General features: G+C 41.2%; 1 protein-coding gene across 13 annotated transcripts in view; it reads right to left on the bottom strand.

Moving 5' to 3' along the window:
• The window catches only part of dlg3 (discs, large homolog 3 (Drosophila)), a 693,738-nt gene that overhangs the window by 82,032 nt on the left and 599,110 nt on the right, over positions 1-12,596 (bottom strand). The window contains exons 1-2 of one of the 13 annotated variants that reach the window (XM_078547009.1): positions 8,934-9,037; positions 8,703-8,846 (exon numbers count right to left, since the gene is read on the bottom strand). The exons of 10 other annotated variants lie outside the window; for them this stretch is intronic. Coding sequence is in view for 1 of the 3 variants with exons in the window: in XM_078547010.1 (XP_078403136.1) it covers positions 8,703-8,846 (144 nt within the window). In the remaining 2 variants the exon portion in view is untranslated. Of the gene's footprint in view, positions 1-8,702; positions 8,847-8,933; positions 9,464-12,596 lie in introns of those variants that run through there. 2 more of the 13 variants (XM_078547010.1, XM_078547008.1) reach the window with 2 other exon arrangements.

The following is a 12,596-nucleotide window of genomic DNA, read 5'->3' as shown; positions in this document are numbered from 1 at the left end:
AAGCTTTGTTCAGTGAGGAATTTGAGCACGAAGGTCAAGCACCTCTGCAGCATTGTCTATTCATAAAATCTACTTTTAGTGTCAGGCAAATTGTATCAGACTGATTCAAACTGCCTTACCACTGCGCAGTGGTAGGTTGCAGTGCACTGGTGAGCACAGATTGGCAGATATTATACAGCCACTTAGGTTCCTTAGCAACATGATTAGATTTTTAAATCATTTCTAAAAGCTCCTGCTGATAACCATGCAGCAAAATAGTCCTAACTCTGCTCACCAGGAAGCTTCCTAAACAGGCACGTACTTATTCTATAGCCACCAGTTGAGATGCGCTGGCCAGAGGGAGAGAAGCAATGTCAGATTCTAATACAAATGATTTCGTTTTATTTACAACAGCTGTTTCTTTTCCATTATTCCTCCATGGGATGCAGACATCACTGGCAAGGCCAGCATTTGCTGCCCATCCCTAATTGCCCTTGAATTGACTGGCTTGCTAAGCCATCTCAGAGGGTAGTTAAGAATCAACCACATTGCTGTGGGTCTGGAGCCACACGTAGGTCAGACCAAGCAAGGCTGGAAGATTTCCTTCCCTAAAGGACATTAGTGAACTGGATGAGTTTTTACAACAATCGATAAGAATTTCGTGATCACCATTACTGAAATCAGCTTCCAATTCCAATTTCAGACTTCTTTTAAAATTGAATTTAAATTTTATAAGCAACCATGGTGGGATTTGAACCCATGTCCTCAGAACATCAGCTTGGGCTTTCAGATTACTAGTCCAGTGACATTACTACTTTGCCACCATCTCCCCTGAAATTATTGGGGAAGGGAGGTTGCAGTTAACTTTTAAATGAATCTCACTTGAAAAGTCTCAGTGGTTTCATGCAAAACCAATGTTACTTTGCTTATTTGAGGGAATTAAAACATTTCCTTGTTTTGTACTGGTCTCTCCATACCCCAAGCACAAAGGCCTACAACACCTCTTGGCAACAACCCGCAGATCCCTAATTCAAGGCCCCTTCCCTTCCAATAGAACACTTGTTACCCTCTTCAGGCCTCAAATTCCGTCCCCCATGTACTTGACTCTATGATTATCTAAAATTTCATTTTTGCCAATCATTAACCTCTGTTACATTTGTTTACATGTCAGTGTCACTGCATCTCAAAGAAATTAATTATATGTGAAGGACTTTTGGGATTGATTGGATAAGCATGCTAAGGTTCTATGTAAATGCAAATCTTTCTGGTTTTTGCACCACACAGACCTTCTTAGGCCTGGATGTTGTTTCTCTTAAGAAAATCCACACAGGAATACATTCAGAAAGTTTAAGAACATATAACAGCTTGCAACTTAAAGTTTATATAGCGCCTTTAATGTAGTAAAAAGATCCCCAGGCACATCATGCAGTGTTATCAAACTAGATGTGATACTGAGCAACATAAGGAGACATTAGGACAAATGCTTGGACAAAGAGATGAGGTTTATGCTGTGACTTAAAAGGAAGGAGAGATGAAGAAGTTTAGTGAAGAAATTCCAGAGCTTAAATTGGAGCTTAGGCATGGTCACTAAAGAAACATCACATGATCAAAGCCAACTGTTGTACCAATCAGCTCCACCATTACAGTTAGTCAAAAGTCTTACTGATCGGTCTCAGCAACACAACGAATCAAACCGTAATCAGTCCCGGCAGCAACACTGGCCAAGTCTTGTGGGGAATGAACAATCAGCATGGGCACCACAATTAAGCAAACATTGTAACAATCAACCTCACATCACAGCTAGCAATGTTTTCTAGAAAGGTTGAATATTTGTTATAATTGGTTAATCCAATCTGTCTTTTCAGCAATAAGCTTTTATTTTCTATGTAAATTGATGTTAACCAAAGACAGAAGACGACCTTGCTATGGGTTATCATAAAAGAATCAGTGTAGCATACAACACTAATTTGGTGTGAGACAGAAGTTTTTTAATTTCAAACTTCATTGTCAGCAGCTGTGACAGGAGTTCATTTGTTTGGGAATGCTTAATAGACACATTTTCTTCCGTTTCTAGGACGGCAACCAGATACGAAAATATTTATATTTATTGGGAATACAGCATTTTTATTGTCAGCCCTTGGACTAACTCAGGCTCTCCCTTTACATCTTTACCATTAAGGTGAAGTTTAAATACTGTGCAAGTACAAAGGAAAGTTCCCTGTTAGGTGTTGGAAAGCTCAGTGGTTAAACATTGTTGCAGGTATTGCATGGAGCTGTTGTATTGCAACAGTGATTATATCTTTCAGTATGCTGACTTTGCGTGGTCCCTAATGAGTTTTCTGGGATGATGAACACAATAATAAGACGCAAAACATGTATGACAGCAAAGTGTGCGTTATTGTAAGTATCCAAGGCATAATAAAGAACATCAAAAAAGTCAGCAAAAGAATCCCAGCAGCCTGTTCCTTAAAACACAGCAGTAAGGAAAGTAGAATGTGCATTTATACAGTGCTTTCAACAACCTCAGTACTTCCCAAAAAGCTTTACAGCCAATGAAGTACTTTTGAACAAAAACAAAAACAAAAATAAAAATACCTGGAAAAACAATTTAGTTACTGTTGTGATACAGGCAAACGTGGCCAGCAATCCAGCAATTTGCCCACAGTAAAGTTCCACAAACAGTAATAGGTCAAATTACCAGATAAACTGTTTTAGTGATGTTCATTAAAAGACCAATGCATGAGGTGTCAGCTGTGGCTCAGTCCATAGCACCCTCACCTTTGAATCAGAAGGTCGTGGGTTCATGTCCCACTCCCGGAAACCAAGAACTGTGATTGTACTCAAAAGAGTTGCAATCTGTGACTGTTGATAACTCGAAAGAAAAAGACCAATGCAATATGCAACATCTGCTCTTGTTCATAGTGCCATGGGATTTTTTTATGCCCGTATGAAAGACCGTACCTATGACAGTGCAACACTTCCTCAGTACTACACTGAAGTGCGTTACAACTCAGTATTATACAACAGTGAGTTATAGTCAAAATCTTAAAATAAACACAGCAAGGAAAATAACTGAAAGCATAACACAGCACGAATTACAATCAAGTACATTATAACACAGCAAGTGTTATAGTTCAGAGCCTTGTAAAACAGCAAGAGTTATAGCTGAAAGATTTATTACACAGCAAGAGTTATAACTAAGAGCCTTATAATAAAACTAAATATAATAGAGAGCATTATAACAGAGTGAAGGTTATAGTGGAGCCTTATAGCATGGAGTATGTACTACAGCGATTTGTACCTAAGGGTCATATAACACAAAGGATCATAACACAGTAGGAGTGTCTTGTTATGAGATCGTCTGGTAACTTTTTTTTACAAGGAGGATTTGGAAAAATTATACAGTTAAATGTTGGAGTTTTATGCAAATTTTATTCACACATATTTATTTTTATTATTTGCAGCACAGAAGGCCAATTGGTCCACCATACCTTTGTCAGCTCTTTGAAAGAGCTTTTCAATATAGGCCCATTTTCTAGCTTTTTTGCCCAAACCCTGCAGATTAGTCCTCTTCAATTACTTGTCCAATTTTCTTCCATGCAATGTTTTCGTAAGCCTTTCTGGTAGTTGTTTCTACCAGAGTGCATTACATCACACTTATTAAATTGCATCTGCCATGTCTGCCCATTTCATCAGTTTATGTGCTCCTGATGTCTGCTACCACCCTGCTTATAGATTACTATGTTGACAAGCTTCGCATCATCCGCAAACTTTGAAATTGTACTTGCTTTACCCAAGTCCAGGTTATTTACATACAACACAAATAACAATAGTTTTAATATCAACCTTTAGGGAGACCAACTGCAAGCTTCTGTCTAGTCAGAAAAACACCCATTCACACTACTCTCTGTATTATATCCCTTAGTCAATTACATACACATTTCCACCATCCTTTTAAAATCATGTGATTCTATTTTCTAAATAAATCTCTTATGTAATACTTTGTCAAATACCTTTTGAAAGCCAGACAGGATTTGCCTTTAACAAATTGATGCTGGCTGTCCCTTATTTACCCCAGCCCAGGTAAGGATTAATTTTGTCCTTGGCAATAGCCTCTAGTAGTTTTCCCGCCACTCACATTAGGCCTGTAGTTACCAAGTTTCTCCCTTTCTCTTTTTGTTGGGGGTGTAACATTTGCAATCCTCTAGCCCTGTGCTATTATTCCTATATCCAAGGAGGAATGAAAGACTTGTGGTCAGTGCTTCTGCTATCTCCACCCTTGCTGCTCTCTGAAACCTAGTATGCATTCCATATGAACTGAGTGACTGGTTGAATGATTATTATAATAAACTTAGTTTTGAAGTTATTTCCAAAAGACTGAAAACATTAAGCATTTTCTCAGTCTGTCTCAGTAATCAACAAATGTCCCACATCCCAGACAGCCTGTAGGCACACTACTCCTCTAGAGGTTAACAGAGAAAGATAAAAACAGAAACATTCACTAACAGTATGGTTTTTAATGGAAATAGGCTAGGGCAGGCATTCACCAAAATAGGAAGGTTAAAATGTAGGAGTGCCTAGAAGTTAATTTAAGCCCAGCACCAACCCACTGATGTATTCCTTGTATCACTGTCCACCCACATCCCTCTTCCCCCTTCTGTGTCCATCTTTGGAAAAAAAACTCTTCCCAATTTACGTAGAATTGCTATCTCAAGTTCACAATTATCTGGCATTTGGCTCTCCATTCACCACCACGACTACCGATCTGCTCAACCGCACCTTTAACTCCACCTCTGACCCCATTAAAGCTCATCCTGGCCATTCCCCAGTATGGCCCTCATCTTCCCTCCCTTAAGTCTAAAAGATACAAATGTGAACAGATACGGTGGACAACCCATTCACCGCCAGATCTGGCTGGACTACACAATGTACTATGGGGTGCTCTCTCATCTATGAAAACTGCTCACTATTCCATGATCATCCTGGAATACAAAAGTAACCTTCAGCTTCTTTTCTCTACTGCAAACAGTCTTCTTAAGACCCTCTTCCCAAATCCTCCACCCCCACCTCCAACAACAAGTGTGAGGAACTCATGATTTCTTTGTCACTGAGTTTGAGACTGTTCAATCAGTTGTCTCTGTCACTTCCCTCCCTTCTAGCCTACTAGACCAAACGTCCTCTCAAGCTCCCTCCTGCCCTAGGCCTGAACTTGTTTCTTTCTCCAATTTCTCTCCTATCTCCCCGAAGCCAATCTCCTGCTCTCTCAACCCTATTCCCACTAAACTACAGACCACCCAACTTCCCTTCCTGGCTGACCTAATGGTGTTCTCTCTGTCCCTCTCTCTTTCAAATCTTCTGCCATCACCCCTGTCAAAAAAACCTTTGATCTTTCTGCCTAACACCCCATCTCCAACCTGCCTTTCCCCTCCAAAGCCCTTGAACGTGTTGTCACCTCCCAAAGTCATGCCCATCCTTCCCAGGACTCCATGTTTGAATCCCTCCATTCAGTTTTCCACCTACTACAGTACTGAAACAGTTCTTATCAAAGTCAGAAATGACATCCTATGTGACTGTGACAAAGGTAAACTATCCCTCCTCAACCTTCTTGACCTGTTTACAGCCTTTGACACAGTTAATCACAACATCTCCCTCAATTGCCTCTCTACCATGATCCAGCTGGGTAGGACTGCACTTGACTAGTCCCATTTTATCTATCTAATTGTAGCCAGAGAATTTCCACCAATAGTTTCTCTTGCCACTCCCACACCATTACTTCAGGTGTCCCCCAAGGATATATCCTTGGTCCCCTCCTATTTCTACATGATGCCCCTCTGCGACAACATCTGAAAACACAGCATAAATGTTCACATATATGCTGATGCACTAAGCTCTAGCTCACCACCACCTCACCCTCACCCATGCTTTTGTTACCTCCTGGCTTGATTACTCTAACACATGCCTGGCCAGCCTCCCACATGCTACCCTCCTTAAAATGAGGACATCCAAAACTCTGCTGCCCATGTTAAAACAGCTCCTCTGACATGTCTTCCTTCTTCCTTAACCGAGGTTTTCCACCCACGGTGGTTGACAGGGCCCTCAACTGTGTCCGGCCCATCTCCCGCGCATCTGCCTTCACACCTTCCTCTCCCTCCCAGAACCATGATAGGGTCCCCCTTGTCCTCACTTATCACCCCCACTAGCCTCCGCATTCAAAGGATCATCCTCCCCCATTTCCACCAACTCCAGCATGATGCCACCACCAAACACATCTTCCCTTCACACCCCCCGCCCCACCCCCGGCGGCATTCCGCAGGGATCGTTCCCTCCGGGACACCCTGGTCCACTCCTCCATCACCCCCTACACCTCAACCCCCTCCCACGGCACTTTCCCATGCAACCGCAGAAGGTGCAACACCTGCCCCTTTACTTCCCATCTCCTCACCGTCCATGGGCCCAAACATTCCTTTCAAGTGAAGCAGCATTTCACTTGCACTTCCCTCAATTTAGTCTACTGCATTCGTTGCTCCCAATGTGGTTTCCTCTACATTGGAGAGACCAAACGCAGACTGGGTAACCGCTTTGCGGAACACCTTCAGTCTGTCTGCAAGCATGACCCAGACCTCCCTGTCGCTTGCCATTTCAACACTCCACCCTGCTCTCATGCCCACATGTCCGTCCTTGGCCTGCTGCAATATTCCACTGAAGCTCAACGCAAACTGGAGGAGCACCTCATCTTCCGACTAGGCACTTTACAGCCTTCCGGACTGAATATTGAGTTCAACAATTTTAGATCATGAACTCCCTCCTCCATCCCCACCCCCTTTCCGATCCCCCTTTTTTCCAATAATTTATATAGATTTTTCTTTTCCCACCAATTTCCATTATTTTTAAATGTATTTCCACCCATTGTTTTATCATTACCTTTTAGCCTATTTCGATCCCTTCCCCCCACCCCACCCCCACTAGGGCTATCTGTACCTTGCTCGTCCTGCTTTCTACCCTTAATGTCACCTATTAGCACATTCCTTAGATAATATCACCACCTTCAACACCTCTTTGTCCTTTTGTCTATGACATCTTTTGGTTATCTCCATCTATCACTGGCCCTCTATCCAGCTCTACTTGTCCCACCCCGCCCCCCCTTAAACCAGCTTATATTTCACCTCTTTTCTATTTTTCCTTAGTTCTGTTGGAGAGTCATACGGACTCGAAACGTTAACTGTGTTCCTCTCCGCAGATGCTGTCAGACCTGCTGAGTTTTTACAGGTATTTTTATTTTTGTTTTGGATTTCCAGCATCTGCAGTTTTTTGCTTTTATACAACTATTGTTCTGTATGTTCACTTGCTGGGGGGTAACAATCCTGACTTTGTCTTGTCTTTCCAATGATTTTGAAGGTGGACTGAGAAAACATTTGTTGAGATGCATTTGGGGGCATGTGCAAAAGATTCCAATATCCATTTTGGTTTACAAGGAGAATTTTTTTTCCACACATTTGGATATATAAGTGATTTTGGGCAGTAAGAGCACATCCGTAAATATAAGACACTCACCATTTACAGCAGTGACTAGCATCACTTGACCCAAGAAAATAGCCAAGGAAAAGCCTGAATTTGAGAGTGAGGGCATGACAGAGCTTTAAAGGTTTTAAAATAAAGCACCTTATAGAATATCACGTGTCATAACAGCTTACAGGTATATGGCACAGTAAAGATAACTATTATAATAAGGGTTGTTACAGAGTATTGTAACATGAAGGCTTTAACTGATAACCTCAATATTATGGGGTTAAACAGATAATTTCTTCTTTGCATATTTAAAACTGGATACAAGGTTTTTTAAATTACTTCTGGAAGAAATGCAGAATAAGACACAAATAATCAAAATGACTCAGGATTATCTGAAGATAAAAATCTAGGCCCTGAAATCACACCTAGGGAGAATGAGAAGCTTGTTCACACGAAATTCCTTTCTTCCCGATTTTAGCAATGCTGTTAAACCGTTTAAATTCATTCTTAATACTATCGTAAAAAAAATTAGGGAAATTTAAGGTGCGGTGTTAAGCATTGATAAATTAGTGTCCTATTGCATAATTTCAGTCTCCTAGTTTTTAATAATTAACCATTCTCACACACTGACTAGACTATAAACCCTAGTAAATAATTAGTCATAATTCATGATCGGGGTAAATCAACATAGTGAGAAAATGGCAACATGCAAACCGCAACAGGCATAAATCGTGTCTACCCGATATACTTCTTCGGTGACCACCCACTCACTCTGCATCATCTTTCTCTTACAAAACAACAATACTTATTTTCACAACAGATCGTACAGCATGAGGACAGCTAGGTACTGCTCCCATTCACCAACAATGCTGGGCTCAGCCAGTACATGGAAACACGCGAGAGCCCAGGGCGACTCTCCCTCTGCTTTTCTGCACTTCCAGTTGAGTGGCAGCTGCCCTCTGCTCTGAACTCCTAGAATCAATGAGATAAGTTAGAACGGTGGAGAAAGGTTATCGGATTTCAGGCTCATGGCTCCATCGCGCATGGAGAAACACTACTACGCGGTCCCAATGGAGCGGAGTTTATAATGAAATAATTCATTTAGGAAGTCTGACTAAAATCGGATGAAAAATTCAAAATTATTTATGGTTCAACTAAGCCATTCATTGAAGACAGACTGTATATTGGTTACACATTACGTTTTCACAGCTACAGACCATGTAATAATTTTGGAGTAAATGGCACATCTCCAAGTCCCGTCTGTGATATGTCGTCTGTGGTATCACCGACACTTCCTAATACGCGTTGTGCTGCACAGTCTGTTTCTGGAGGTAAATCCGTAAAACAAAGGCCCCAACCAACTGCTACAGGATTAATATGTCTGATGAAAAGGATCTCACCCTCCATACTGCACCTCCCCCCACAGGGCTAATGTAAAAAGTACCCACCTTTTAGAATGTCATCAAAGCTGCGGTTATTGTGGAACTCTTTGCAAGTTTGAATTGCAATGATACAGCAGCATGGGATAATGAAGAGACTCCCACATCCACGCACACATCAGCCCAGATTGGGCTCCCAGGTTCTGCGATCACTTCCTCTTCCCTCCCCTCTCCCGCCAGCAGGCTGATGGAATTTGAGCTGCTCGGAGAAGGATAAAAGCTTGCTGTTTGCGACTTTGCACTGGCTCAGCTTTGACCTGCCCTTCCTAAGCCTGCAGTGACGCAAACACTTCTCAGAACAGAGCTTAAAGACTTCGCCTGATCGCAGCTGAAAAGCCCTTGCTCAGAAACAGGCAAGAAGCTTGAGTTTATACCCTCTCAAAGTGATCAGTTTGTAAGTGAAGCAGTTTCTCTACGTAATCTGTCTGTCTCGTTAAAATCTTCTTCAGTGTGTAGGTGAGGTGAACAAGGCGAGGTCATAAGAGTGAATCATTAACCTTGCTGCTCGGCAAGGTTTAAACCGGTTTCTGAAAATCAAAGAGTGAAACACAACCTGGTTTGACGCAACCAGCCAATGGAGAGCATACCATGTGGTTTTTTTATATCATAAGTAGCCCCTCCTCTATCTCAGCATGTGTCAGTCTCTGTCTCCCTCTGTCTCAAAGCCAACACAGTTCATTCACCGTGGCCACACATCGAATTGATGCATACAATTTAAATATTCTGGCGGATCCCTCGTTCTTGTGCTCTGAGGACACAAAGGAATATCCCATCCAGCAGCAGTGCATAATTGTGATGTGAAACACACACACAGAACTCAATTCCCAGATGGCTATAATGAGCTATTTTGAGAATGCAGGTGGTAAATTCTATGATTTAAAAACATTTAAATGAGATTGTTTTCAGTTTATGAAGAACCCAGAAAATCCAACTTCTCAAACATGGTTTGACATTATACCAAAGTTACATTCGGTGCAGATTCAAGCTGAAATGGTGTGAGACAGCAGCTTTCCCGGAATCAGGCTAGTACGCACTGCTACTTTTGTATTGCTGGAAATCGGACAACCATGCAGAGCTGGCAGAAAGACTACACAACCCACTCAATATATAGGAAATTGACCTATATATTGTTATACACTGCTATATAGAATGATAAAAGGGGTGAGTTTAACCCTGCACACCAGAGGATACTGTGTGGGGACATTTAAAATTGCCCTCAGAAGTTCCGACGAAGTCATATTAGACTCGAAACGTTAACTCTGTTTCTCTCCACAGATGCTGCCAGACCTGCTGAGCATTCTTTTTATTATACAATTTGCACTTTCTTGGACTCTTTGCAGGAATCTCACACAGGTGAACAATCACTAGGAATAATTTTCAAGAAGGTGAAACTTTATACTATCTCTTTGAGCCTGAAGATAATTGAATGAAAATTGTAGACTGTCTATAACTAACATCAAAATTTGCAACAAGACTCTGGCTTTGCAGACTACACATCAAAGATATCTACAAGGTCCTTGCTGAGCAGGAACTATCATGTTCCATATAGTATTTGATCATCTCTAGTCCTATAGAGTATTTGATCATCTCTATGTGTATATATCCTTACATTCCTCACCCTCTCATCAAGAATCACCCGTTCTTTTTAAATGTTGATTTTTAATTTCAAATGAGATACTTCAACTGGGAGCTTGTTCCACACATTCACTCTTTTTTGAGTGAAAATATTTCACTCCAAGGTTATAATTTCTGATCAGTGAAGTTAATTTTTATGCAAAGGTTAACCAATTTTAAATCAGTGTAAAAATTATGCACATAGGAATATTATACAAATACAATTGGCGAACTATGCTGACTTAATATTCTGTTTCTAGGGGTACATAAGCCTGGGTGTAATTGCTCCCAAGCCACTGTAGATTGAGTGCTGTATATCCACATGGGACAAGAGGATGACCTCACACCATTGTGCCAGGTCAGTTCATGTAAATAACTATCCAGCATTTATGGTACACAGTGCATAGCACACTGGGAGCACCAGAAGTTCAGGAGGTGTATTTTTAGTGCTATTGAAATAGGTAGGAAGAGGGACAAGGTTCTTCAGGCAGATTTTAGGGAGCTGGGAAAGCAACTAGCAAGCAGGACCTCAATGGTAGTAATCTCCAGATTACTTAAATGCCACAGGCTAGTGAGTATTGAAATAAGATAGAGAAGGTGAATGGCTGGAGAGATGGCACAGGAGGGAAGACTCTAGATTCCTGGGATATTGAGACCAGTTCTGATAGGGATGGGACGTGCACAGGCCAGATGAGTTGCAACGAAACTGAACCAGTTTAGTGCTCTTGGGGAGGGTTTAAAGTAACTTGGCAGGGGGATCATAACCAGAAAGTGACATTAGAGAGGAAAACCAAGGTGCACAAAGAACCCAGAGAGACAGATAGCACTAAAATAAGAAATATTAAGGTATTTCAGTGGGGTCACAGTAAGAGGAAATACAATAAGGTATAAATTAAAAACAAAAACAAAAAATACTGGAAAAACTCAGCAGGTCTGACAGCATCTGTGGAAAGAAAGGCAGAGTTAACGTTTCCAGTGCATATGACTCTTTTGCCTTTATCTAAGGTATAAATTAGGTTTACTGTGCATGTACTTGAATGCATGGAGTGTGGTAAATAAGGTTGGTGAGCTGCAGGTGCAGAGAGCCACATGGGAATATGATCTTATGACAATACCAGAGACCTGGCTCAGAAAAGGGCGGGACTGGGTACTAAATATCCCTGGATACAAGGTTCAAGAAAGATAGGGAATAGAAAGAAAGAAAGGAGAAGGGGTGGCAGTATTGATTAAAGAGAATAATTCAGTGCTGGAGACAATATCCTAGAGGGGTCAAGGACAGAATCTATTTGTTTAGATCTAAGAAACAATAACACTACTGGGTATATTCCATAGGCCACCAACTAGTGGGAAAGTCAAAGAGGAACAAATTTTCAAAGAAATTACAGAGATCTAAAAACTATACAGTAGTTAAATTGGGGGACTTTAATTATCCTAATATAGACTGGAATAGTAATAGGGTAAAAAGCAGAGAGGGGGAAGAATTCCTAGAGTGTGGCCAGAAGAATTTTCTAGATCAGTATGTTCCAGTCCAATGAGGAAGGAGAAATTGCACGATTTGGTTCTAGGGAATAAGGTTGGTCAAGTGGATTAAGTGTCACTCAGGGAACATTGAAGGGACAGCAATCAGTATCATAAGGTTTAGGTTAGCTATGGAAAAGGACAAGGAGCAATAATTAATTGGAGGTGGGGTGAGAACGGACCTGGCCCAGGTAAATTGAAATCAAAGATTGGCAGTCTAAACTGTAACTGAGACTGAACAATGGGTTGTCTTTAAAGAGGAGATGTTTTAGGTATATTCAAGGTGCATTCCAACAAAGGGAAAACGCATGACAAGCAAAGCCAGAGCTCCCTGGATGACAGAAGAGTTAAGAGTAAGATGAAGTAGGAAAAGGGGCTTATGACAGATGTCAGGTTGACATTACAAGTGAGAACTAGCTAAATATTGAAAGTTTAGAGGGGAAATTAAAAAAGGAATAGGAGCAGCAAAGAGGCAGTATGAGAAGAGACTGGCAGCTAACATAAAAATGAATCCAAAAGTTGTCTATAGGGATATAAGTA

Source organism: Cetorhinus maximus, chromosome 8 (genome assembly GCF_964194155.1).
Source record: "Cetorhinus maximus chromosome 8, sCetMax3.hap1.1, whole genome shotgun sequence".
NCBI classification, from domain to species: Eukaryota; Metazoa; Chordata; class Chondrichthyes; order Lamniformes; family Cetorhinidae; genus Cetorhinus; species Cetorhinus maximus.
Note: the sequence above shows the minus strand (reverse complement) of the source record. Positions and strands in the feature narration are given on the sequence as shown.